Genomic DNA, 24,936 nt, shown 5'->3' on the forward strand with positions numbered 1-24,936 from the left:
AACTTAAACAAATCAAACTAAAATTTGGTGGTCCGGGTTGATGATGCACTCCAGTCCCCGCTACTCATCGATCTGGGTCCGCACAATCACACACTGGTTCTTGGTGACCAAATCCTATTACCTGGGATGTTGGGAAGTCCCAACATTTCACCAGTACGTTGGAGACCACATTCTAAAATTCCATGTGTTTATAAGTGGGGCCACCTGGTTTATGGTGCCTGAATTTTAGGACCACGTTTTGTAGGAATTTCCCCAGTGTTTTGGAGGTTGTATTCTGCGATAACATCCATTGTTTTACGTTATAAAAATGTAAATTGGTGGTCTTGACAAAGACAATCTCAGCTCGGCTATTAAAAGTGCATCGGAAGCACACAATGGAAGCGAAAATAGCTCATTATTGTTGTTTCAACGTTGATTCTTACACATTCAAGTGGCGAAGACGACTGACCGACCGAAATCGTGTCAATAACTAACAGAATTTAAATGCTATCTACAAGGCATCGCCGCAACCACAAGAGTTCATAAAGACGTTTGTAGTTTCACGATATGCACATTGCAATAAATACTTGCAGCAACAATCATCAGCTGCACGACAGGATTTGATTTCAACCATTTATAATTTTCAGATATATTTCTCGCTTCAGCAATGAGACTAACAAAATGAACAATTTGAGGCAAAAGCTGCCGTTGCGGAGCTGGCTGAGGACTGTTGAAAGTGGTGCCCAGGCTGAGGACTCCTGGTCTTCCGATTCTCCCGCCCTACAATCTATCACAGCTCTGCTGCTGTCAATTTAACCACCTTTAAAATAGGAGTTAAAAACCAATATTGGTTCATGTATTGTATTATTCCTGGCAGGTATACTTCAGGAATTAAAACTCAATCGAATTTTTAATAATTTCCAGTATTGTAATGGGGAAATAATTGGTTTTCTATTTTTCAATCAGGATGATTTTGGTCATTAACCATCGGGCCAATTGCAATGTTCCTTTTTTCACACACCCAACCCTCCGGTCCGGCTCTTTGTGAATGTTTTTTGTGGCTCTGAAAAGAGCCGTTTGAAATTGAAGGTATTCATCCTCTGATTGGTCTCCCCTTGAGGAGCTGTCCTCTTGCTCCGAGCAAACTTGGCTTTCTTTCTCCGACAGGGAGGTCTCCTCCTGAGCGGGGGTTTGGTCCGCTTCCTGCTCCGGTTGTTTGGCCAGCTTGCTCGGCTTTGCACGCTGGCGTTTGCCTTTCCCTTCGGCCCTGGCCGCCTTCCTGCCCTTGGGTTTGTGGGCGGTGGCCCTCCTCGCCCCCTTCCTGGCGGCGCCCTGTTTCTTGGTCTTCCTGGGCGAGCCTCTGCTCCTGGGCGCCGCTTTCCTGACCACACCTTGCTTCATCCTCCTCCTCCTTTCCCTGGCGGCGGCGGCGGGCTCCCTCTTGGGTTTCTGCTCCTCCTCCCGGTCGCCCCACCTCTTGCTGAGCCTGAAGGAGCCCGAGGCACCGGTGCCGGTGGGCTGCAGCAGTGAGCCTTTGGTCACCAGGCTCCGGGCCGCCTGGTGGACCCGCCAGTTGTTTCTGGCCACGTCGCAGCCGCGGCCCGAGAGGACCTTCTTGAGAGCCGAGAGCCCCCGGCACTCCTTGCTGGCCGCCACCGCCTCCAGGGTCTGCTGGGACACGGTAGCGCCGCGTCTCCTGGCCGGGGGTGCAGTCCTGGTCTTCCTCCTGGTGTTCCTGGCAGGGAGAGTGTCGGCCATGGCTTGGGGCTGGGACCTGTTCTCTCTCTCCCTCTATCTGAGTGTGTGTTGGGGGATGAAGAGTTTCCAGCAGCCGGCGCTATTTAACCAGGCGAACCAGACGCTGCAGAGCCAAAGGTCTCGTCTCCTGAAAAATGCCTGCCAACAAAACACAAAACAAAGTCGCCTTCTTTCCTAAGCGTGTATCACCTCAGAGCGATTATATATCCCCAGAGACATTCTCTCTCGCTCTTTATGGAGGTCACTGACCATCATCAAAGACCCCACGCACCCCAGCCACAGTCTGTTCGCCCTCCTGCCATCTGGGAGACGCTACAGATGCATTCGCACCCGAACAACCAGATTTAGGAACAGCTTCTTTCCCAGGGCTGTCATCCTACTGAACTCCACAAATAAACTCTAAAGCCTGCACATCTGCCAATGCACTTTATTATGTTTATGTATTACAAGTCAAATGAATGTTGAATGTTAAATGTCTTAATCTAAATGTACACTCTCGGGAGCCGCAAGCCTACATTTCATTGTACTGCACTTGTGCACTAACAATGACAATAAAGTTGATTATTATTATTAAGTTCTTCTGAATCTTATGTTTTTTTCATGTATCTTTAGCTCAGCTCTCTGTAAAGACTTGAGCGTCTCTTCATCTCTTTCCCCCGTGAAACGTCTTGGGACGTGTTTCGACCTTAAATGTCATTTGTAAATGTGAGCTGTGCAGATTTCTTGATCTGGGAAATGTGTCCGTCATATCTCCTACTCCAAGTCGCGGTCTCAATGATTTCTTGTCTCCAAGTTCTCCCCTTCCCTGTACAAAACAAAGGTCTTCCTGAACCGAAATGTGGCGTCACTGAACATTAATGCTTGAGCGACCTCCTATTTTACCCGCTTTTTTCCACAATATTGGCGGTCCGGCAACATTGATCGTCGCTGTACTCCTGGGTTTCAATATCAAGAGTAAATTCTTCAACTGGCAGGGAAGAGCCTTGGTTTCAACCGAAATCCTTGTTCTCAGAGTTATTGAGTGCCCATTGCCCTCTTCCCCGTGAATTCCCCAATCTCTTCAGGGACTTATACTCAAAAGTAAGAAATGCGAATTAAAACAGCTTTCATAAATAGAACGCACCACATGTAGATGGATGAACCGGACGATTAATTTGGCAATTCATTGCATTAACATACAGCCTAACAGAAGTATTTGTTCAGGGGTCTCGGTTTTGTTTTATAGCTCCGTTTTAAGGCTTTGTGAAGTTGCTCTTAAAAGAGCTGTTTGGTGATTTAATTGCAGGTTTTATTTTGGGAGGGGGACTCTACTTGGAGCTGGTGTATTTGGTGACTGCCTTGGTCCCCTCTGAGATGGCGTGCTTGGCCAGTTCCCCGGGCAGCAGGAGGCGGACGGCGGTCTGGATCTCCCGCCCTGGAGGAGATGGTCTGGTGTTTGGTGCAATGGATCAGGCGGGAGGCCTCGCAGGCGATATGCTTGAAGATGTCGGTGATGAACGAGTTCATGACACTCATGACCTTGGTGTCGGGTCGGGGTGGACCTGCTTCAGCACCTTGTAGATGTAGATGCTGGAACTCTCCTTCCTGCTCCTCCTGTACTTCCTGTCCCTTCTCCTGGTCATTTTAATGGCGGTTTTCTTCGAGCCCTTCTTGGAGATGGCGCCCTTGGCACCGGCTGTGGTGGAACTGGTGGAAACAGTAGCAGCAGTCGGCATGGCAAGCCCTTCAATTCCTTCTCACAGAATCACAGAAACCCCACAGTGCAGATAGAGGCCATTTCGGCCCATCGAGCCTGCACCGACACATATCCCACCCGATCCCCGTAACCCCTACGCCAACACATATTCCACCCTATCCCCACGTATTGAATCCCCCTAACACTAAGGGTCAATTTATCATAGCCAATCAACCTAACCCGCACATCTTTGGACTGTGGGAGGAAACCGGAGCACCCGGAGGAAACCCACGCAAACACGGGGAGAATGTGCAAACTCCACACAGTCACCCGAGGCCAGATTCGAACCCGGGTCCCTGGCGCTGTGAGGCAACAGTGCTAACCACTATGCCACCGTGCTGGAGTGTTCTCCACGGTGACTGGTTAATAAAAACACAAAGCAACATTGAAATGGAGCCTGCAACCCCTCCTTTATATACGCAGCTTTATCCTAATGAAGGATGCCAAATTGTCTATTCCAATTGGCTGATCCTTGACATACCACATGTGCAGTCTGCACAAATCACAGTCACCTATCAAGTTTTTTTTGCCAGAAGCCGCTGCCACGCAAGGAATGGGGAAACCTTAATTTGCTGGAGCAAAATCCCAAAGCTATATATATATAAAATCTCATACTCTCATGTGACACGTCCACAGTAAATGTCTTCTGCGAAATACATTTCATTCGAGCCACAATTCTGGAACTCCCCATAATATACAAATTAGACGGGTCCCAGAAACTACAAAAGAGATTGTCTAAGAAAAAAATATATGCGCTTAATCGCTTCTGTTTAAGAAAGGCCACTGCAATATTAGCTATTTACTAAAACCCTTATGGCATAGTACACAAATGCTGAACCTGAGGCAATTTATTTGGTATTTAAAAAGATTCTCGGGATGTAGGCATCGCTGGCAAGGCCAGCATTTATTGCCCATCCCTAATCGCCCTTGAGAAGGAGGTGGTGAGCCGCCCCCTTGAACCGCTGCAGTCCGTGTGGTGAAGGTACTCCCACAGGGCTGTTAGGGAGGGCGTTCCAGGATTTTGACCCAGCGACGATGAAGGATCGGCGATATATTTCTAAGTCAGGATGATGTGTGACTTGGAGGGGAACTTGGAGGTGGTGGTGTTCCCATGCGCCTGCCGCCCTTGTCCTTCTAGGTGGAAGAGGTCGCGGGTCTGGGAGGTGCTGCCGAAGAAGCCTTGGCGAGTTGCTGCAGTGCATCTTGTCGATGGTCCACACTGGAGAGTATTCCATCACACTCCTGACTTGTGCCTTGTAGATGGTGGAAAGGCTTGGAGTCAGGAAGTGAGACTCACTGCAGAATACGCTGGAAACATGAGGTAAAGTAGGGCGACATGGATGATCGTATGGAGCAGAAACACCAACACAATTCCAACTCTTAATCCAATGACTACCAATCATTTCTGTGACTATTTTTTCTCCAACTCATTCTAGTCTGCAAGATGCTTCACGACGGCTGCAGCTGGTTGCAAAGTCTCCCGAGAGCTGGAGGACAACCGCCAGGATCATTCGAAGATTCTCGGGTTTATCTTCAAAATGTCAATCGGGAAAGTTGAACAGAAACAACGGCCGCAGCAATGATTTAAAAATAAAGATATTTATTGTATAATTCTAGAACAACCTCTTTCATCTGAAGGGCGTGGTGGCTCTGAAAAGAGCCTTTTGTTTCGGTTCACACGGGTAGTATTTCTGTTTTGGGTTTTCAGTCTTGGCCGCCGCCCGTGGGGCTGCTGCCGCCTTCTGGTCTCGGCAGCTCCCGGGCTTCCTGCCCCTGGAGGGGACCTGGGCCCCCGACGGCTCCCGGGTCGCCCGACGGTCCTCGCCCCCTGGCGGACCCCGCCCGCTCTCTTCTCGGCCTTTCTCCGGCGGGCGGCAGCAGCAGGATCACCGGCCCCGGCCTCCTTTCTCCTCCGCCCCCTGGGCTTGTTCTTGCCGGCCGGCCGCACCAGCGAGGCCTCGGTCACCAGGCTCCGCACCGCCTGCTTCACCCGCCAGTTGATGCGCGGCATGTCGTAGCCGGCGGCCGACAGCGCCTGCTTGACGGCGGCCAGCGACAGGCCGCGCCGCTCCCTGGAAGCCGCCACCGCCTGCAGGATGTGGCCCGACACCGTGGGCCCGCCCGCCGGCCGCGCCTTGGGCTGGGCTCCTCCTCTTCCTGGCCTTGCGGCCTCGGGCCGGGCCTTTGGTCTGGTCGCCCGAAGCCATTTTATTTTTTCGCTCACTCAGCGCCTCCCCCCCTCCTCCGGCTGCTCCGCGCTCCTCACTGCGCCGAGTCCAGCTGCTCCGCTCAGCGCCTCCCCCCCTCCTCCGGCTGCTCCGCGCTCCTCACCGCGCCGAGTCCAGCTGCCGAGCGGCGGCCGCGCCTTTTGTAAGCTCAAGGCGGACGGTCCAGAGGCAACTCCTCCACCGGGACCCGGCGCGTGGCCGAGCGCCGCCTGCGACTCTTTCTGTGTGAGTGCGAGCGTGGAAAGATTTGGTTGCATTCTTCAAGCCTTCAACCCCTCCCTCTCCCTAGGCAGCTGCATCCCATTTTGTTGCATTCTTCAAACCTTCAACCCCTCCCTCTCCCTAGGCGGCTGCATCCCATTTTCTTGCATTCTTCAAACCTTCAACCCCTCCCTCTCCCTAGGTGGCTGGATCCCATTTTGTTGCATTCTTTAAACTTTCAACCCCTCCCTCTCCCTAGCCGGGTGCATCCAATTTGATTACATTCTCCAAACCTTCAATCCCTCCCTCCCTAAATGGCTACATCCCATTTGGTTGCATTCTTGAAACCTTCAACGCCTTTCTCACCCGAGGTGGTGCATCCATTACATTAACCATGCGAACTAAACTTTGAATTCGGCCTTGTCTTACACCAATTGCTCCTCAGGCAATGAAGCAGTCCTTGCCCACATGCAGCAAGACATGGACAGCATTCAGGCTTCGGCTGATAAGTGGCTAGTAACATTCGCAACTCACAAGTGCCAGGCAATGACCATTTCCAACAAGAGAGAGTCTAGCCACCTCCATTTATCTGCCCATTCTGCAAGCCTGTTTATATCTTCCTGTGTTTTGGTGCAGCTCCCCACATTATTAGCTCTACCCCCCCCCCCCCAACCTCACCCCAATTTGGTATCAAATTGATCGATTTTTGTTAGGCAAAGTTATTAAGGGTCACGGGAACAAGGTTGGTAGAGGGTTTGAGATACAGACCAGCCATGATCTCATTGAATGGCGGAACAGGTTCGAGGGGCTGAATGGCCTCCTCCTGTTCCTATATGCCAATCAGCAAATTTCGACTCTAGATCTCCGATTTCTGAGTCTGAATCATTTATATATATATATCTATATGGTGAACAACGGTGGTCCCTGTAGGACACCACTTCCCATTTTCTGCCAGCTCATGAAACGTCCATTAACTTCTATCCTCTGTTTTATAGCCATCTTTGCTAAAATCAGCAATGTTTAGAACGTAAAGGAGACTGGGGAAATTCTCCAATTTTACATTTTTAGATTCATTATAGATTTTCATGACTACATAAGACCAGGTTAAAATTTGGTCACAAACCAGTACAATGGAAGGATATGCTTTTTGTTCCAATTTCTGCCACTGGAGCTTTTGCCCTGCCAAGCACTACCCCTGGGCACTGAAGATAGCAACCTGGCCTGTTTGTCCAGTTCTCCCCAGGCTGAAGAAGCACGGCAGTCTTGATCTCCCTGGACGGAATGGTTGAGCGTTCGGTATAACAAGGCTAACGAAAAGCCTTGTTTGTGACAAGTTAAAAAAACATGTGATTAAGTAAAGAAAGACTTGCATTTGTACAGCGCCTTTCATGACCTCAGGATGTCCCAAAGCTCTTTGCAGCCAATGAAATACTTTTGAAGTGTAGTTACTGTTGCAGTGTAGGAAATGCAGCAGTCAATTTGCGCACAGCAAGGACCCACAAATGGGCAATGTGATAAAGACCAGATAATCTGTTTTTGTTATGTTGATTGAGGGATAAATATTGGCCAGGACACTGGGGATAACTCCTCTGCTCTTGTTTGAAATCGTGGCCCTTGGGATCTATTTACATCCACCTGAGAGAGCAGACGGGGCCTCGGTTTAACGTCTCATCCGAAAGACTGCACCTCCGACAGTGCAGCGCTCCCTCAGCACTGCACTGGAGTGTCAGCCTAGATTGTGTGCTGATGTTTCTGGAGTGGGGACTCTGAACCCACAACCTTCTGATTCAAGAGGCAAGGGTGCTACCCACAGAGCCACAGCTGAAAGCAGGTCCCTCTCACAAATCACCCCTGCCCTTGCTGACCTACTTTGGCTCCTGGCTCCCTAACACCTCCAATTTAAAAGAAAAGAAATGTTGTACATTAATGCAAGAGGCTTTCAAAACAATAAAATAAAAAATTCAAGATTCCCATGGATTTGGAAGAAATTTCTAACTTAGGAGTGAACCTGCTTTGTTAGTTCATAAATGTCATAAGGCTCAGTCTGGGGGTTGAATCTGGCGAGACTTCCTGTTATAGAAGTCATCCAATTTTCACTACATTAATTCAACGGAATGAAAATCGGGCGGTTTATTTAAAGGGCGGCCGATCCGCAACACCCGTTTTACGCCTGAGTGCTAAGGTGAAAATCTACCCCCTGGGTTTCTCCCCTTACTCTCCATCACGAATATCACCTACTTCCACCCCTGTGGCATCGCCGGCCTCCGCCCCTGCCTCAGACCATTTGCTGCTGAAAGTCGCATCCATGCCTTTGTCGCCCCCCAGACATGGCTATTCCAAGGCTCTCCTGGGCAGCCTCCCTTCCTTCATCCTCGGCAAACTTCAGCTTATCCAAAACTCTGCCGCCCGCTTCCTATCCCGCACCAGGTCCCGCTCACAAATCACCCCTGCTCTTGTCGGCCGACATTGGCTCCTGGTTCTCTACCGCTTCCAATTTCACAGGAAAGAAAGGAATATGCTGCATATTAACTTAAGAGGTGCACAAAACAACAACAATGTAGTAAAACATCCCAAGGCGCTTCACAGGAGCGATTATCAAGCAGAATTTGACAGCGAGCCACATAAGGAGAGATTCGGGTGGATGACCAAAAGCTTGGTCAAAGAGGGAGGTTTTTTGGAGTGTCTTAAAGGAGGAAAGAGAGGTCGAGAGACGGAGAGGTTTAGGGAAACAATGGAAAACAATTACTGAGAAATAGACCAGAAAATATTAATGTTGCATCCATAGACCTTCCTATCTAGCAAAGATTGATTAGTATTGTAAACCATAGTAATCACATGCAATTGGAAATATGGGGAGCTGGAGTAACATTTCCATTAGGAATGATTCCTAGTAGTCTTGTCTGTATATTGGCAAGTGGCTGTTTATTCTGTCATTTGCTCTTCTGATTAATTTTTGTGCTGGTAAAGCTGCTGATGGACAACGCACATACAGTGGCCCTTGCATTCTGAAACCCCTGGAGCTACTTTCTAAAGCAAAGGTTTCACCTCAGATCACAATTGGGATTTCACTGATTGCTGGTAGGTGCTCAAGTCTGAGGGTCAGGAGGACTCGGAGAGTAGCCATCTCCCAGTCATTATTATATTAAAACTTTGTGCTTATCAGCGATTACAACACTCTGTGAAAGAGGTGTCTAGGCTGCCTTCATCCAGGTTGCATCTAACTGAAGGCATCTCCCCACCCCCACCCCTGTTAACTTGTGAAAACCCGGGTGAACAGGAAACACCCCACAAAGGCGGGGTGGGGGTGGGGGGAAGCAGTGGTACAATGGAAAAGTCGTCTGCTGGAAGGACCGAAACATGTAATGGGAGATAAAAACTGGGAAGGACTTCAATAAAGCACAGCTGAAGGAGACCAAACTGTGTCCAAAACAAGGTCTGGCACAAGGAAGATCGATTCTATTTCTCTCTCTCTCTCCACAGGTGCTGCCCAACCTGTTGCTTATATTCCGTGCATTTTCTGTTTTTATTTCAGGTTTGACAGCATTCGCAGTATTTTGCTTATCTCCCCCACGGGTGCAGTTCAATATCGGCTACTTGAGAAGGAACCGTGGCCTAGAAATTCAGTCGCGTTTGCGCCCACTTATTGGCTATAGAGTGGTTTGCGCCGGAAGTTTTTTAGCGCCCGAAATTCAGTTGGTCCCTAACATCGGCGTTAGCTGGTAGCGCTGCGCCGGCACCGATGACGTCATCGGTGTGCGCAGTGCCCCGGTTCCAATGCGATTCCGTGCCGACCGCCAAATTCAGTTGCGGCCGCCTCGCCCGTGGCGGCTGCAAACAGCGTTTGAAAAACGGGGCCTTGCAGCTCCGAGAGGCCGGCGCATAAAGGTGTAGGGGCGGCCGGCCGCTTTCCCGGCGGCCGCCTGGCCGCACCTCCCTCCCCGGACTCCTGCACCACCCCCCCCCCGCGGCATTGATGTCTGACTCCCGCGAGCCCGGCACTTCTCCGTGGTGCCGGGCTCATTTGCCGGGGGAATCCAGCGGCGATCTCACGGCTGCAGGCAGCTCCTCCTTAAGAGAAGGAGGAGGCCTGCAGTACCCCAGCCTGCCGCACCGCATCGGGTGCCGCAGCGGCAGCTGGACGCCTGAAACTGACTTTCATCGCCCCAAACGAGGCGGCCAAACCCTGCAATAGCGCCCGCCTCCGTCTTGGGGCGGCGCAACTGAATTTCAGGCGGGCGCTACGGGAATCCGGGCGAGCGCTAAATTTCGGGCGCTAAAGACCTGGCGCGGTGATAGCGAATTTCTAGGCCCGTGAGTCCTCATTTTCATCCTGACTCCGCCCATTTATGGGTTTCCAACCAGGTCCGCCAGCATTCTATAAAAGGAGTGTGCAGCGCCGAAAACCCTTATTCCCAATTCAATTACTGGGGTTGTTTCTTTTGCAAAAGCTTAAGTTTCAGTTTCAGCAGAGGGAAAGGGGGTAAGGGGCTGGGGAAAGGCGGAGTCAAGCGGCACAGCAATGTCCTTCGTGACAACATCCAGGGTATCACCAAGCCCGCCATCCGCCGCCTGGCTCGGCGAGGCGGCTTCAAGCGCATCTCCGGTCTCATCTACGAAGAGACCCGGGGTGTGCTGAAGGTCTCCCTGGAGAACATCATCAGAGACTCGGTCACCTACACGGAACACGTGAAGCGCAGGACGGTCACTGCCCTGGACGTGGTGTACGCACTGAAACACCAGGGGCGGACACTCTGGATTCGGCGGTTGAAAAGATTAAAATAAAATTATGGATCTGAACCAAAGAAAAAAGGCTCTTTTAATAGCCACCCATTCAATCGACAAGAGGGCTGTGAAATGTAAAAATTCTGGCAAACCTCACTGCGAGATTTGACAATGAGGGGCGTGGCAGGAGTAGGCACAGATAAGAACATAAGAAACAGGAACAGGAGTCGGCCATTTGGCCCTTCGAGCCTGGTCCGCCACCTCATCTCCACTTTCCTGAACTATCCCCTGATGCCCTTAATATTAAACAATCTATTCCTCTGGTGGAATGTGGGAGGCCGGCCAGGAGTGCATTGGAATAGTCAAGTCTAGAGGTAACAAAGGCATGGATGAGGGTTTCAGCAGCAGATGAGCTGAGGCAGAGGCGGAGTCGGGTGATATACCGGCGGCGGAAATAGGCTGTCTTAGTGCTGGCGTGGATATGTGGTCGGAAGCTCATCTGAGGGGGGTGGGGGTTCAAATATGACACCACGGTTGCGAACAGTCTGGCTCAGCCAGCTGCCCAGGGAGAGGGAGGGAGTCGGTGGCGTGGGGACGCAGTTAGTGGTGGGGACCGGCCTTCCCAACATTCAGCTGGATCAATGTCGGGCAAGCAGTCTGCAATTTAACAGGGCAACTTATGGGACGAAAAATATATTTTTCTACAGAAAATGCTGGAAATAATCAGCTGGCCAGGCAGCATCCGTGGAGAGAGAAACAGAGTTAACGTTTCAGGTCTGGGACCCTTCATCAAGTATTTCCAGCATTTTCTGTTGTTATTTCAGATTCCGCAGTATTTTCCTATTGCAATATATTTTTCAAGCTGCAGCCATGTGGAGACTCTCCCCCACGTGCCTGAAACCAGCTGCAACACCATGAGCGTTTCTGATTGGCCAGGTGGCACCCCTTGTTCCTAACTCACAATAGATACTTATGCGCTGGTTTACCAATAGGAATCCTTCACTTTCTGATTCCTCATTTGCATACGGCTGTCTATTAAGTAGCGCGTCCGGGAGACTTTCTCCATCACAAACCCTCGCGTCCATTCACCAGGCCTAAAGCATCGCCCCGAAAAAGGGGCCGAAGAAAGCGGCCACCAAGAAGCGGGCCAAAGGCGACAAGAAGCGCAGGAAGACCAGGAAGCAGAGTTACAGCATCTACATCTACAAGGTGCTGAAGCAGGTCCACCCTGACCCGACACCGGCATCTCATTTTCAAGCTGGTCGCTGAAAAGCTAAAATGAAATTAAATCTGTCAATTCAGGAACCAGTAATTTTAAAGGATGAATTTGCCATAATTCACAATTTAATAATGAATTATTCAGTCTCACAGATGCCATTTTAATGATTATTCAGTCCCACAGACGCTATAATTTTAATTAAAATGATTATTCAGTCCCACAGATGACAATCTTTAGCAGTAATGATTATTATTCAGTCTCACAAATGCCATAGTTTTAATTATTATTCAGTCCCAGATACCATCATTTTAAAGATTATTATTCAATCCCACAGATGCAATAATTTAAACAATAATGATTATTATTCAAATCCACAGATGCAATCATTTGAACAATAATGATTATTATTCAATCCACAGATGCAATAATTTAAACAATAATGATTATTATTCAATCCCACAGATGCAATAATTTGAACAATAATGATTATTATTCAATCCTACAGATGCAATAATTTTAACAATAATGATTATTATTCAATCCCACATGCAATAATTTTAACAATAATGATTATTATTCAATCTCACAGATGCAATGATTTTAACAATAATGATTATTATTCAATCCCACAGATGCAATGATTTTAATAACTGGTTAATATTCAGTCCCACAGAGGGCCATCACAGAATCACAGAATCACAGAAACCCCACAGTGCAGATAGAGGCCATTTCGGCCCATCGAGCCTGCACCGACACATATCCCACCCGATCCCCGTAACCCCTACACCAACACATATCCCACCCTATCCTGTAACCCCACGTATTTAATCCCCCTAACACTAAGGGTCAATTTATCATAGCCAATCAACCTAACCTGCACATCTTTGGACTGTGGGAGGAAACCGGCGCACCCGGAGGAAACCCACGCAAACAGGGGGAGAATGTGCAAACTCCACACAGACCGTCGCCCGAGGCCGGATTCGAACCACTATGCCACCGTGCTTTAACAATAACGAGTCTGATTCACAGACGAGCTCTTATTCTATAAGCCGCCTTTTTCGTTGGTGTCCGAGGTTGGAGCGGATTGAAAAACGCGCCAATCAGAGGCAGAGATTTGCCGGGTTTTCAGCCAATCAGAAGGCGCGGCTGGGCTGGGCGGGGCCGGCGGCTGCTATAAAAGCCGCAGCCCGGAGCGGGGAGGAGCAGTTGGAGAACAGAGTTAGAGAGGAGTTCGCCCCCCCGGGGGAAGGACAGCCGCCGCCCGCCCGGGGAGAAGGGACAGCAGTCGGCCGGCACCTTGGGCAACAAGGGCTCGCGGTGGGCGGGGCTATGACCTCACCCGCGCGCTGAGGCGGTTGAACGGCCGATCAGGAGCCACGTGACCCCGGAGCAGGCGGCGGCCTTTTAACACAGTGGGCGGGGCCCCGAGGCGTTGCGGGCTGCGATTGGTGAGCGCAGCTGTCAATCTACGAGTCGCAGCCAATAGAAAAGAAGGACTCAGTGAGGGCCTTCAAGAGCGGGCTGTGTGGCCGCAGTGCGCATGCTTGGTGCTGCTCGCAGTCCCCGGATGAGGCTCCGGTTTGAGGAAGGAGATAAAATGGCGGCGGGACTGAGGAGCGGCGGATGGTGCGGTGAGTGTGGATCAGAGAATATCCGACATTTACAGCAGCGCCGGCCTCTCTCAGGCAATCTCTGGGAACATTGGGGCGAAGTGGGGGCGCGAGGGAGAAAGTTCAGAGAGAGTCCCATTGACTCAGATACACATTGGTCCTGGAGATGGACCGGGGAGAAAGGTCAGAGAGAGTCCCATTGACTCAGATACACACTGGTCCTGGAGATGGACTGGGGAGAAAGGTCAGAGAGAGTCCCATTGACACAGATACACGCTGGTTCTGGAGATGAACTGGGGAGAAAGGTCAGAGAGAGTCCCATTGACTCAGATACACACTGGTCCTGGAGATGGACCGGGGAGAAAGGTCAGAGAGAATCCCATTGACTCAGATACGCACTGGTCCTGGAGATGGACTGGGGAGAAAGGTCAGAGAGAGTCCCATTGACACATATACACACTGGTTCTGGACATGGACTGGGGAGAAAGGTCAGAGAGAGAATCCCATTGACACAGATACACACTGGTCCTGGAGATGGACTGGGGAGAAAGGTCAGAGAGAGTCCCATTGACACATATACACGCTGGTTCTGGACATGGACTGGGGAGAAAGGTCAGAGAGAGTCCCATTGACTCAGGTGCACACTGGTCCTGGAGATGGACTGGGGAGTAAGGTCAGGGAGAGTCCCTTTGACTCATACACACTGGTCCTGGAGTTCGACTGGGGAGGAAGTCCCATTGGCTCAGATACACGCTGGTCCTGGAGATGGACTGGGGAGAAAGATCAGAGAGAGTCCCATTGACTCGGATACACGCTGGTCCTGGAGATGGACTGGGGAGAATGGTCAGAGAGAGGCCCATTGACTCAGATACACACCGGTGCTGGAGATGGACATACACGAATGGATTAGGAAAAAAAGGGTGGCTTTTGGCAGATACAAAGAACTAAAAGCAGTGGAAGCCCTAGAGGAGTACAGAAAGTGCAGCGGGGTACTTAAAAAAAGAAATTGGGAGAGCGAAGAGGGGTCATGAAAAAACACTGGCGGGCAAAATAAAGGAAAATCCCAAGGTGTTTTGTTAGTATATTTAGGGCAAGAGGATAACCAGGGAAAGAGTAGAGCCCGTTCAGGACCAAAGTGTCAATCTGTGTGCAGAGCCAGAAGATGTAGGTGAGGTTTTAAATAAATATTTTGCATCTGCGTTCACTATGGATAAGGACAATGCAGGCATAGAAATCAGGCAGGGGGATTGTGATATACTTGAACAAATTAGTATTGAGAGGGAGGAGGTACTGGTGGTTTTAGCAGGCTTAAAAGTGGATAAACCCCCAGGCCCAGACAAGATGTATCCCAGCCTGCTGTGTGAGGCAAGGGAGGAGATTGCAGCGGCTCTGACACAAATTTTCAGAACCTCTCTGGCCACAGGGGAGGTGCCAGAGGACTGGAGAACAGCTAACGTAGTACCATTATTCAAGAAGGGTAGTAGTAGGGATAAATCAGGGAATTACAGGCCAGTGAGTCGAACATCAATGGTAGGGAAATTATTGGATAAAATTCTGAGGGACAGAATTAGTCTCCACTTGGAGAGGCAAGGATTAATCAAGGATAGTCAGCATGGTTTTGTCAGGGGGAGATCATGTCTAACCAGTTTGATTGAATTTTTCAATGGGGGTGACCAGGTGTGTGGATGAGGGCAGTCCAGTTGATGTAGTCTACATGGACTTCAGTAAGGCTTTTGACAAAGTCCCACATGGGAGACTGGTCAAGAAGGTAAGACCCCATGGGATCCAGGGCAATTTGGCACATTGGATCCAAAATTGGCTTAGTGGCAGGAGGCAGAGGGTGATGGTCGAAGGTTGTTTTTGTGACTGGAAGCCTGTGTCCAGTGGTGTACCACAGGGTCTGGGTCCTTTGCTGTTTGTAGTGTACATTAATGATTTAGATATGAATGTAGGAGGTATGATCAGTAAGTTCGCAGATGACACGAAATTTGGTGGAGTGGTAAATAGCGAGGAGGGAAGCCTCCGGCTACAGGAGAATATAGACGGTTTGTTGGGAAAGAGCAGGGGAAATATCCCCGGTGTCCTAGCCAATGTTTATCCCTCAATCAATGTAACAAAAGGATAATAGCAAAATACTGCGGATGCTGGAAATCTGAAATAACAACAGGAAATGCTGGAAACACTCAGCAGGCCAGGCAACATCCGTAGAGAGAGAAACAGATTTAACAAAAAGATAGATTATCTGGTCATGATCACATTGCTGTTCGTGGGAGCTTGCTGTGTGCCGCATTTCCTACATTACAACAGTGACTACACTTTAAAAGTACTTGATTGGCTGTAAAGCACTTTGGGGCATCCGGTGATGGTGAAAGGCGCTATAGAAATGCATGTGTTTCTTTCTTCACTGGTCTCACCAGCGACCTCTTCTGGCTGATGGCTGATTGACAGACGATAGTCCGCGCATGCGCACAGGGAGCGACGGTTTGGACTGAGTCCGGCACAGCGACCCCAAGTGGGGGGGAGGAAGGGAGGGGGGAGGGGGGGAGGAAGGGAGGGGGGAGCCAGCAGACCCCCTCCCCTCTGCCGGCGATGGCTCCGCTGAGCTCCGTGCCGCCCCATGCACTGACATGCCGAGCGCAGCGCCCCGGTGAGCCCGAGCCCCGCCCTTCCGAGGCCGGGCCTGAGACGGCCGATTGCAGCTGGCCGGGCCTGGTTGCCTTGGTAAATCTCCGCCTCCCGATCTCCGGGCCTGAGCGGCTTGAGACGGCCGATTGCGGCTGGCGAGCCCGGTTGCTGGAGTAACCCTCTCCGCTCCCCCTCCCGAGCCCCACCAGCCCCCCCCACCCCGAGCCTGCTCGCTTCCCTCTGGCCGCGCTCTGTGTGGAGTTGCGCGTGCGCCGTGCAGCGCGAGGAGCTTGCAGTGAGGCCAGCCAGCCTTTACCAAGATGGCTGGCCGCTGGTTCGGAATCGGGCCCAGCGGGATGGCCAGTGCGTAGCTCGGGCGTGGCTGGGCAACAGATGCCCAGGCTTCGAGGCCTGCCTGGAAAAACGGTGAAAGGTAGGAAAATTATAGAGGTTAGAAAAAAGATTTACAAATGAATTAACTTTTTTAAACAATTTGTGTTTTAAAAGCTACTTTTTTTTTTGGTGGAAATGTAGATTTGAAAAGAAACACGCAGAAAGTCGGAAAAAGAAATGAAAAGTTTGGAATCAAGATAGCATCGACTCACCTCGGTTCAGAACGATAAGGCCCGCCCACACACGCACTGATTGGTCGACCGTCAGGTCACTGAAGCGTAGGATTGGTCAATCGTCCTGTCACTCGACTCTAGGAGGGCCCGCCCACACGCCGCGATTGGTCGACCGTCGGGTCGCTGGACCGTACGATTGGTCGACCTCGATGTAACTCAATGCTAATGAGCAGATAATGAGCGGAATTTTGAACGTTTTTTGGATACCGCGGGCGCAATTTTTGTCCGGCCGAAACGTAAATACGCTTACGACCGTTCCGGAATCGCAAGCTTTCTTTTGATGTAACGCACGTGTAGGTACGCTCTATAATTTGAGTGTATAGCCGGACAGACAGACAGACATGTATCCTTTTATATATTATAGAAGATAGAAATATATATATATATATCTCAAGTAAAGCAGTGGTCCTAGTACCGACCCCTGGGGAACACCACTGGATACCTTCCTCCAGTCTGAAAAGCAACCGTTCACCACTACTCTCTGTTTCCTGTCACTTTGCCAATTCCGTATCCATGCTGCCACTGTCCCTTTTATTCCATGGGCTTCAGCTTTGCTGGCAAGCCTATTATGTGGCACTTGTCGAACGCCTTTTGGAAATCCATGTACAACATGTTAACCGCATTGCCCTCGATAACCCTCTCTTACCTCATCAAGAACCTCAATCAGAATCTGAGCAGCCGTGCCCAGCGGACGTGCGGCCAGGGCGCTGGCACCAGGAAACCCTGGGTGCAGCGCCTCCCCCATCCGAGCCGCCGCTTCCCGGTTTCTTCAGCCGGTTCCACCACATCCGACTCGGGACAAAGGACAGGAGCCAGGGTCCCAGAATGGCCCGGGGAGCATGCGCACTCTCAGCGGGTAAATCAGCGCGTTGGATAGAGTGGTTTCTGGGGCGCGGTGAATTGTGGGTGCTGCGGCCGCCATTAGTCAGCAGCTGTGGGGAAGAGTTTTATTGCAGGCTGACGGAAGGTAGGTCCCTGGCCGCCTGTGTAGGTTTTTTGTTGCTTCTGTTTGAGCTGGAGTGGAGATGCAGGAGAAGCTGCTGGGTTTAACCCCCAGTACTTCTGAGCCCAGGAGGACCAAACAATTTCCAATGTGAGACTGTCAAGGGAGGTGGATTCTGGGGGAGATTAGCTTGTTACACAGACACTGTCCCTACAATGTAAAAGAGTATTGTTTTAGGAATAAGTATTTCTGTAGAGGCTTTTAATCCAGTTTACATCTGCAGATTTGTTTTAATTCATTCTTGGGATGTGGGCATCGCTCGCAAGACCAGAATATGTTGCCAATCCCCATTTTCCCGTTGAGAAGGTGATGGTGGGCCGCCTTCTTGAACCGCTGCAGTCCGTGTGGTGAAGGTACTCCCACAATGCTGTTGTGTAAGGAGTTCCAGGATTTTCACCCAGTGATGATGTAGCAACGGCGATATATGTCCAAGTCAGGATGGTGTGTGACTTGGAGGGGAACTTGGAGGTGATGGTGCTCCCATGCACCTTCTGCCTTTGTCCTTCTAGGTGCTGGAGGTTGCGGGTTTTGGAGGTTCTGTCAAAGTTCTGGTCGAGTTGCAGATGTATAAAGTCCATCTCCTTCGCCCCCTCCCACCTCTCTCTCTCTCTCTCTCTCTCTCCCATAGAGGCCCAGACCAGGTGGCAGATTACGTTCACTGAGGGACATTAGTGAACCAGTCGGATTTTATGACAATCCGGCAGCTTTCATGGTCACTTTTTTCTAGTGCCGGCCCCACAAATGACCAGATTCATTGAGCTCAATTTCACAACCTGCCTCTTTAGTGGGTTCTCTCTCACGCTCCCTGTTTTAAATTCATTTTACAGGGTATTAGAAGGGGAGGATTTGCAGACGGGAAACTCAAACCACACATCACGTCAAGATCTGACAGTCACTTGATTCATCAGGAACTGAATATCATCGGCCTTTGAATATGGAAGCAAAAAGTACCGTTCACACCAGGGAGAGGCCGTTCACTTGCTCTGAGTGTGGGAAGGGATTCACTCAGTCATCCATCCTGCTGAGACACCAGCGAGTTCACACTGGGGAGAGTCCTTTTAAATGCTCGGACTGTGGGAAGTGCTTTAAAAGTTCCGGGGAACTGATACGCCATCAACGTGTTCACACTGATGAGAGACCGTTCAGGTGCTCGCACTGCGGGACTGGGTTTAGGCAGTCATCTCACCTCACTGTACACCAGCACACTCACAGTGGGGAGAGGCCGTTCACCTGCTCCGTGTGTGGGAAGGGATTCACTCAGTCATCCCACCTGCTGATACACCAGCGAGTTCACACTGGGGAGCGTCCTTTTAAATGCTCGGACTGTGGGAAGGGCTTTAAAAGTTCCGGGGAACTGATACGCCATCAATGTGTTCACACTGACGAGAGACCGTTCAGGTGCTCTCACTGCGGGACTGGGTTCAGGGGATTATCTGGGCTCACTGTACACCAGCGCACTCACACTGGGGAGAGGCCATTCACCTGCTCTGAGTGTGGGAAGAGATTCACTCAGTCATCCAACCTGCTGAATCACCAGCGAGTTCACACTGGGGAGAGGCCATTCACCTGCTCCGTGTGTGGGAAGGGATTCACTCAGTCATCCACCCTGCTGACACACAAGCGAGTTCACACTGGGGAGAGGCTGTTCACCTGCGCGGAGTGTGGGAAGGGATTCACTCTGTCATCCCACCTGCTGATACACCAGCGAGTTCACACTGGGGAGAGACCTTTTAAATGCTCGGACTGTGGGAAGTGCTTTAAAAGTTCCGGGCAACTGATATGCCATCAACGTGTTCACACTGGGGAGAAGCCGTTCACCTGCTCCGTGTGTGGGAAGGGATTCGCTCAGTCATCCACCCTGCTGAGACACCAGCGCACTCACACTAGGGAGAGACCGTTCACCTGCTCCGTGTGTGGGAAGGGATTCACTCGTTCATCCAACCTGCTGACACACCAGCGAGGTCACAAGTGACTGCAGGGGTTGGATTCTGTTGCTGCTGTTAATCACATCCAGGACTGAACCATGTTCATTTTGACAGGTGGGGATTGTTTCTGCTGATGTTAATAACCCCTGTAACTGGGCTGGAGTTTAATATTCTGGATATATGTCCAATAAATCAACTTTGTTTTAAACACATTGTTGTAGATTTTTGTCTTTCCCACCTGAGTGTTAAGCATCACCTGGCTGGAGCTCAGAAAGGACAATCTGGGGGAGGATCGTACGGCAGGAACAGAACTCCAGCCTGGACACAGTCCTTCAGGGCCACACTGAGAGGGGCAAACGGCACTTTGGTCTTTCTTCTCTCTCTTCACTGACAGCAAATTCCCAATGAGGGTTAATCTCGAGGCGTGTGAGAAACGTGTCCCAGCCGCTCTCTGCCATGGTTCAGAGCTCCTAGGCAAGGAACAGAAGGCTCCTTTAGGAATGTACCCCAGTGCTTTTTTTTAATGGCCTTATTAACCTGTGTTGCTACTTTTAGTGATTTGTGTATCTGTATCCCTGGAACCCTCTGCTCCTCCAGCCCATTTAGACTCTTAGGGGGAAATTCGGTGGTGCCTCCTTTGGGTCGCTAACATCACGGGCTAATTTTAGCCCCCCGAAAAAGTTAGCGCCCCTGCGCATTAAATTCAGTGGTAGCGCCCCAAGCAGGAGGCGGGGTGCTACTGCAATCGCTCCCCTCCCTCTTGAGGCGCTACCAGTGAATTTCCTGGCATTTCATGTAACAGTGCCACGCCCGTCGGCACATAGCACCGTGTCATAGCAGACCTCCCTCCCTGATTAACGGGGAGGAGTCTAGCACTGTGCACACCGGAGCCCTGCTGGACCACTGGGGAGTGGGGTGTCGGATCAAGAGGAGCGCCGGGCTGAGCGATCGCGGCTGACACCCCAAAGAAGAAAGGGGAAGGGGGCAAGTGCTGGCAGTGGGCCAAAATAAAAAGTTGCCGCCTGACACCTGCTCTTTAAGTGGCGCCGCGCGGCTGCAGGAACAACCCCTGACCCTGTTGGACATATCGTCTGCCGATAGGTCAGGGGTTGCAACCCAAGGTTGCAGCCGGGGTGCTGCGCATGGCGATGACGTCACTGCCAGCGGTGCAGTGCCGCGGGGGCGCTACCGTCTACCACCACCGCTAACCTCCCGCTGAATATCACAGAAGGCACAAAGCAACCCAATTTCACCCCCTTGTCCAAATAGTGAGTGGCCTCCTTATTCTTCCCACCAAAACACACCCTCTCACACTGATCTACAGTGAAATTCATTAACAAACCACCTCACACTGATCTACAGTGAAATTCATTTGCCAATTACACGTCCATTCTGAAATTTATTAATATCTTGCATTTTGTCTTCCTCAGTATTAACTCTACCTCCCAATTTGGTGTCATCGACAAATTTTGAAATTGTTCTTCTGATTCCCAAGTCCAAATCGTTTATGAACAACAGTGATCCCAGCACCGATCCCTGTGGAACACCACTTCCCAGCTTTTGCCAGTCTGAGTAGCTACTCCCAACCCCTACTCTCTGTTTTGTGATCAGCTTGCTATCCATAAACCGTATGTAAGATCTACAAGATGACCCAGGTCAGGCTGTGTGCAGTGAAGGGCCCGGCAACAGAATGGATGGAAAGATGGCTACAAAACAGAAATCAGAGGGTTGGAGTTAAGGGAAGTTTGTAGCGATCATTCCATCCATTCTGCTGCCTGGCCCTTGACTCCACACGGCCTGACTGTGGTCATCTTGTAGACCGTACATACTGCAGACACAGTGTACCAGTGGTGGAGGGGGTGGATATTGAGTCCTGTGGCAGGGACGCTGATGAAGTGGATTTCTCTGTCCGCGAGTTTTGAGGCATTGCTAGTTGCATTTTTCACCTCTTTCCACATTTAATAAAATCTTGCTGCCAGTTTATTAAAGCCATTAACAGCCGCTCGGGTGGGACACATCAATAAATGAGGCCTTGTAAGTTTCCCGTAGAATGACAGGCCTGAACCCGAGTTAGAAAACATTTAGCAATTAAACCAGACTGGGCGGGACCTGAGGTGCGAGTTAGTAACGGAAAATTGGTGGTCAGCGTACTTCACACCAGGGCTGAGGACCCGGGGACTCGGGTTTCTGTATCATTTATTGATTAATTTAGTTTATTGCCCAATGTCAGTCAGGTAAGCTTGCTGTCTGGCGGAGGCAGGAGTCCCCAATGGAGAGCTCTCTACGCGGGGGTCCTTCCCGGCATCATTGGGGATCTGGGGTGGAGACTGTTGCAGGGAGCTGTCGTGTGCAACAGTTTAAACTCCTTTCCAGACTCCAAGGCCAGATGTGGTTTCTGGGGCCTAGAGGAGTCCATGGGCCGTGTATATATTCAGTGTGAGAGGTTGCAGCCCCTGTATAGTTCCCTGAAGGGGCTGCTCCTCAACTCTTGGTTACACTTTAGCCCCACGCTCCTAATCTTTGGCCGCCCAGTGCGGAGTGGGGTGGGAAAGTGGGAGGATCTTCTCCTGGACCTGCTCTTGGGCCTGGTGAAAACAGCAATTTGTAGGCCCAGGATGGGTGGGGCCCATGGGGGGGCACTCTGGCTGCCTGCCTCTCTCCCATGGTCTTGTCCCTGCCCGGGTGGCCCTGGAGAGGGAGCAGGCGGTGTCCACCAGTTCACTTGATACCTTCCTCGACAGCTGGACACGGAAGGTATCAAGAGGCGATAATCGGTCCTCACAATCACATTGTGATTGAATTATTAATTGTGTGTGTGTCACAAATACATTTCTTCTATTTTGATACAAAAGCTCTACTAGACATGTTAAACTACTAGTTATTTAATCAGGGCTGCAGCTGCTGAAAGGTTGACTGTACTGGGGTTTGTGGCCAGAGCTGGCAGACGTGTTGTTCTGAAGTCTGATGTCTCACACCTGAAGAGTCTATGTCGTGTTGTAATGACCTTTTTCTGTTGCCTGGTGTCAGAAATAGAAATCAAAGGAAGATGATGCCCCACTCTGTTAATCAACTCTTTGACACATTTCCATTTCTTAATTTACAAAGATCACAACTCCATTAGTGAACAATGGATTGCCAGTCTGCCACTTTTTAGTGAGGCTTGAAAGGATTCGCTGTGAAGCTACACCTGCCCATCTGTCTGTGTGTCACTGTATTTGGATTGTGTTAGACAACAGTCCTAATATCTCGCCTACATCCATTACAATCTTTGAAATGTTAGATTGTACTTGGAAGAAGTTGAGTTGAATCTAACAATTCTGAAATTGGGAGCTTGTAATGATTTCTGTTTTTCACATAACTATATAGTGATGTGATCAGTCAAAGCAAATTAAAAAATGGTGCTATTTACTGAACACAACTGAATAATTCTACAAGGATGCTATCGCAGTCTTCCTCAGTATTAACTACAACCCCCAATTTAGTGTCATCAGCAAATTTTGAAATTGTACTTCTGATTCCCAGGTCCAAATCATTCATGTAAATGGTGAACAACAGTGGTCCCAGCACCAATCCCCACGGAACACCACTTCCCACCTTCCGCCTGTCTGAGTAAATACCTTTAACTCATCCCGTCACTATAACTGGACTTGTCTCCATTCCCGTGCCGAGGGGATTGCTGTACCAGACAGGAGGGGCAACATTTTGGGGACTCTCGATTCTCCACCGATTCCCATTCCCCTTCTTTCTGGTGGATAATGGAGGTGCCACTTTGTGTAATGTGCAAGTCAGTAAGAGTTGTCAGCGAGGATTAATCAGCACTTTCTAATTGGAGATGATAATCAATGGAATCTTTCAGACAATGAATTGTAGATTTTATAGCAAAGATTAATATAGGATTGAAGTAAAAGTTCATAATTTTATTGTAAAGTATTTCAGGAACACTCATCAGAAATTAAGGGGAAAGATCAGACAGCAGCACTTAAAGGGACACTGCAGCCCCGACAACTCAATCAGCTATATATCCAGAATATTAAAATCCAGCCCAGCTATAGGGGTTATTAACATCAGCAGAAACAAACCCCAACTGTCAGAATGAATATGGTTCAGTCCTGGATGTGATTAACAACAGCAATAACAGCAGAATTGAACCTCTGCAGTCACTTGTGAACTTGCTGGTGTCTCAGCAGGTTGGATGACTGACTGAATCCCTTCTCACACACTGAGCAGGTGAACGGCCTCTCCCCGGTGTGAACTTGCTGGTGTGTCAGCAGGTTGGATGACTGAGTGAATCTCTTCCGACACACGGAGCAGGTGAACGACCTCACCCCAGTGTGAGCTCGCTGTTGTGTCAGCAGGTTGGATGACTGATTGAATCCCTTCCCACACATGGAGCAGGTGAATGGCCTCTCCCCAGTGTGAATGCGCTGGTGTCTCAGAAGGTCAGAGGAATTAGTGTATCCCTTCTCACACATGGGGCAGGTGAATGGCCTCTATGCAGTGTGAATGTGCTGGTGTATCAGCAGGGTGGATGAATTAGTGAATCCCTTCTCACACACAGGGCAGGTGAATGGCCTCGCTGCAGTGTGAATGTGCTGGTGTATCAGCAGGGTGGATGAATTAGTGAATCCCTTCTCACACACAGGGCAGGTGAACGGTCTCTCCCCAGTGTGAATGCACTGGTGCTCAATGAGGTGAGATGACTGCCTGAACCTCTTCCCACAGTGAGAGCAACTGAATGGTCTCTCCTCAGTGTGAAGTCGCTGGTATGTCAGAAGGTGGGATGACTGACTAAATCCCTTCCCACACTTGGAGCAGGTGAACAGCCTCGCCCCGATGTGAAAGCATCGATGAGTTTCCAGGCGGGACGGGGAGCTAAATCCCTTCCCACAGTCCCCACATTCCCACAGTTTCTCCATGGTGTGGGTGTCCTTGTGTCTCTCCAGGTTGGACAATCGGTTGAAGCCTCATCCACACACACAACACGTGTACGGTTTCTCCCCGCTGTGAACGGTGCGATGTTTTTTCAGACTGTAACTGGTTAAAGCTCTTTCCACAGTCAGTGCACTGGAACACTCTCACTCGGTTGTGTGTGTCTCGGTGCTTTTCCAGTCACACCGATCTTTGAAATCTTTTCCCACAGACAGAACAGGCAAACATTTCTCCTTCCACATTCAAAGGCCGATGATATTCCCTGTAAAAGCAGTTTACAAAAGACATCACTGTAAGTTCAGGATTAAAACCCGGAACAGATAATTCTAGTTTCTATGGAACATTCTCTCCTCTCTTATTACATAGAATTACACAG

At 50.1% G+C, this 24,936-nt stretch overlaps 2 protein-coding genes and 2 pseudogenes across 2 annotated transcripts in view; 1 reads left to right on the forward strand and 3 right to left on the reverse strand.

The window, feature by feature from the left end:
• LOC147091895 (uncharacterized) overlaps window positions 1–19,839 on the forward strand; it is a 36,214-nt gene extending 16,375 nt beyond the window's left edge. The window contains exon 2 of the mRNA XM_085976929.1: window positions 18,655–19,839. Coding sequence (XP_085833055.1) covers window positions 18,655–19,678 — 1,024 coding nt within the window. The 3' untranslated portion in view covers window positions 19,679–19,839. The remainder of the gene's footprint in view (window positions 1–18,654) is intronic.
• LOC147091897 (uncharacterized) lies at window positions 931–1,737 on the reverse strand. The gene has a single exon (XM_085976462.1). It carries the CDS (start codon window positions 1,735–1,737, stop codon window positions 931–933), a length of 807 nt encoding a protein of 268 aa, XP_085832588.1.
• Window positions 4,786–5,723, reverse strand: LOC147091898 (uncharacterized; annotated as a pseudogene).
• Window positions 19,840–23,533: 3,694 nt separating the features above from the next.
• Window positions 23,534–24,817, reverse strand: LOC147091899 (uncharacterized; annotated as a pseudogene).
• Window positions 24,818–24,936: the final 119 nt, after the last annotated feature.

Source organism: Somniosus microcephalus, unplaced genomic scaffold (assembly GCF_052327205.1).
Source record: "Somniosus microcephalus isolate GS21.2 unplaced genomic scaffold, FLI_Smic_1.0 unresolved_chr3, whole genome shotgun sequence".
NCBI classification, from domain to species: Eukaryota; Metazoa; Chordata; class Chondrichthyes; order Squaliformes; family Somniosidae; genus Somniosus; species Somniosus microcephalus.

Excerpts from the sequence above, each read along its gene's own strand:
- LOC147091897 (XM_085976462.1), bottom strand. The coding sequence starts at position 1,737 with ATGGCCGACACTCTCCCTGCCAGGAACACCAGGAGGAAGACCAGGACT.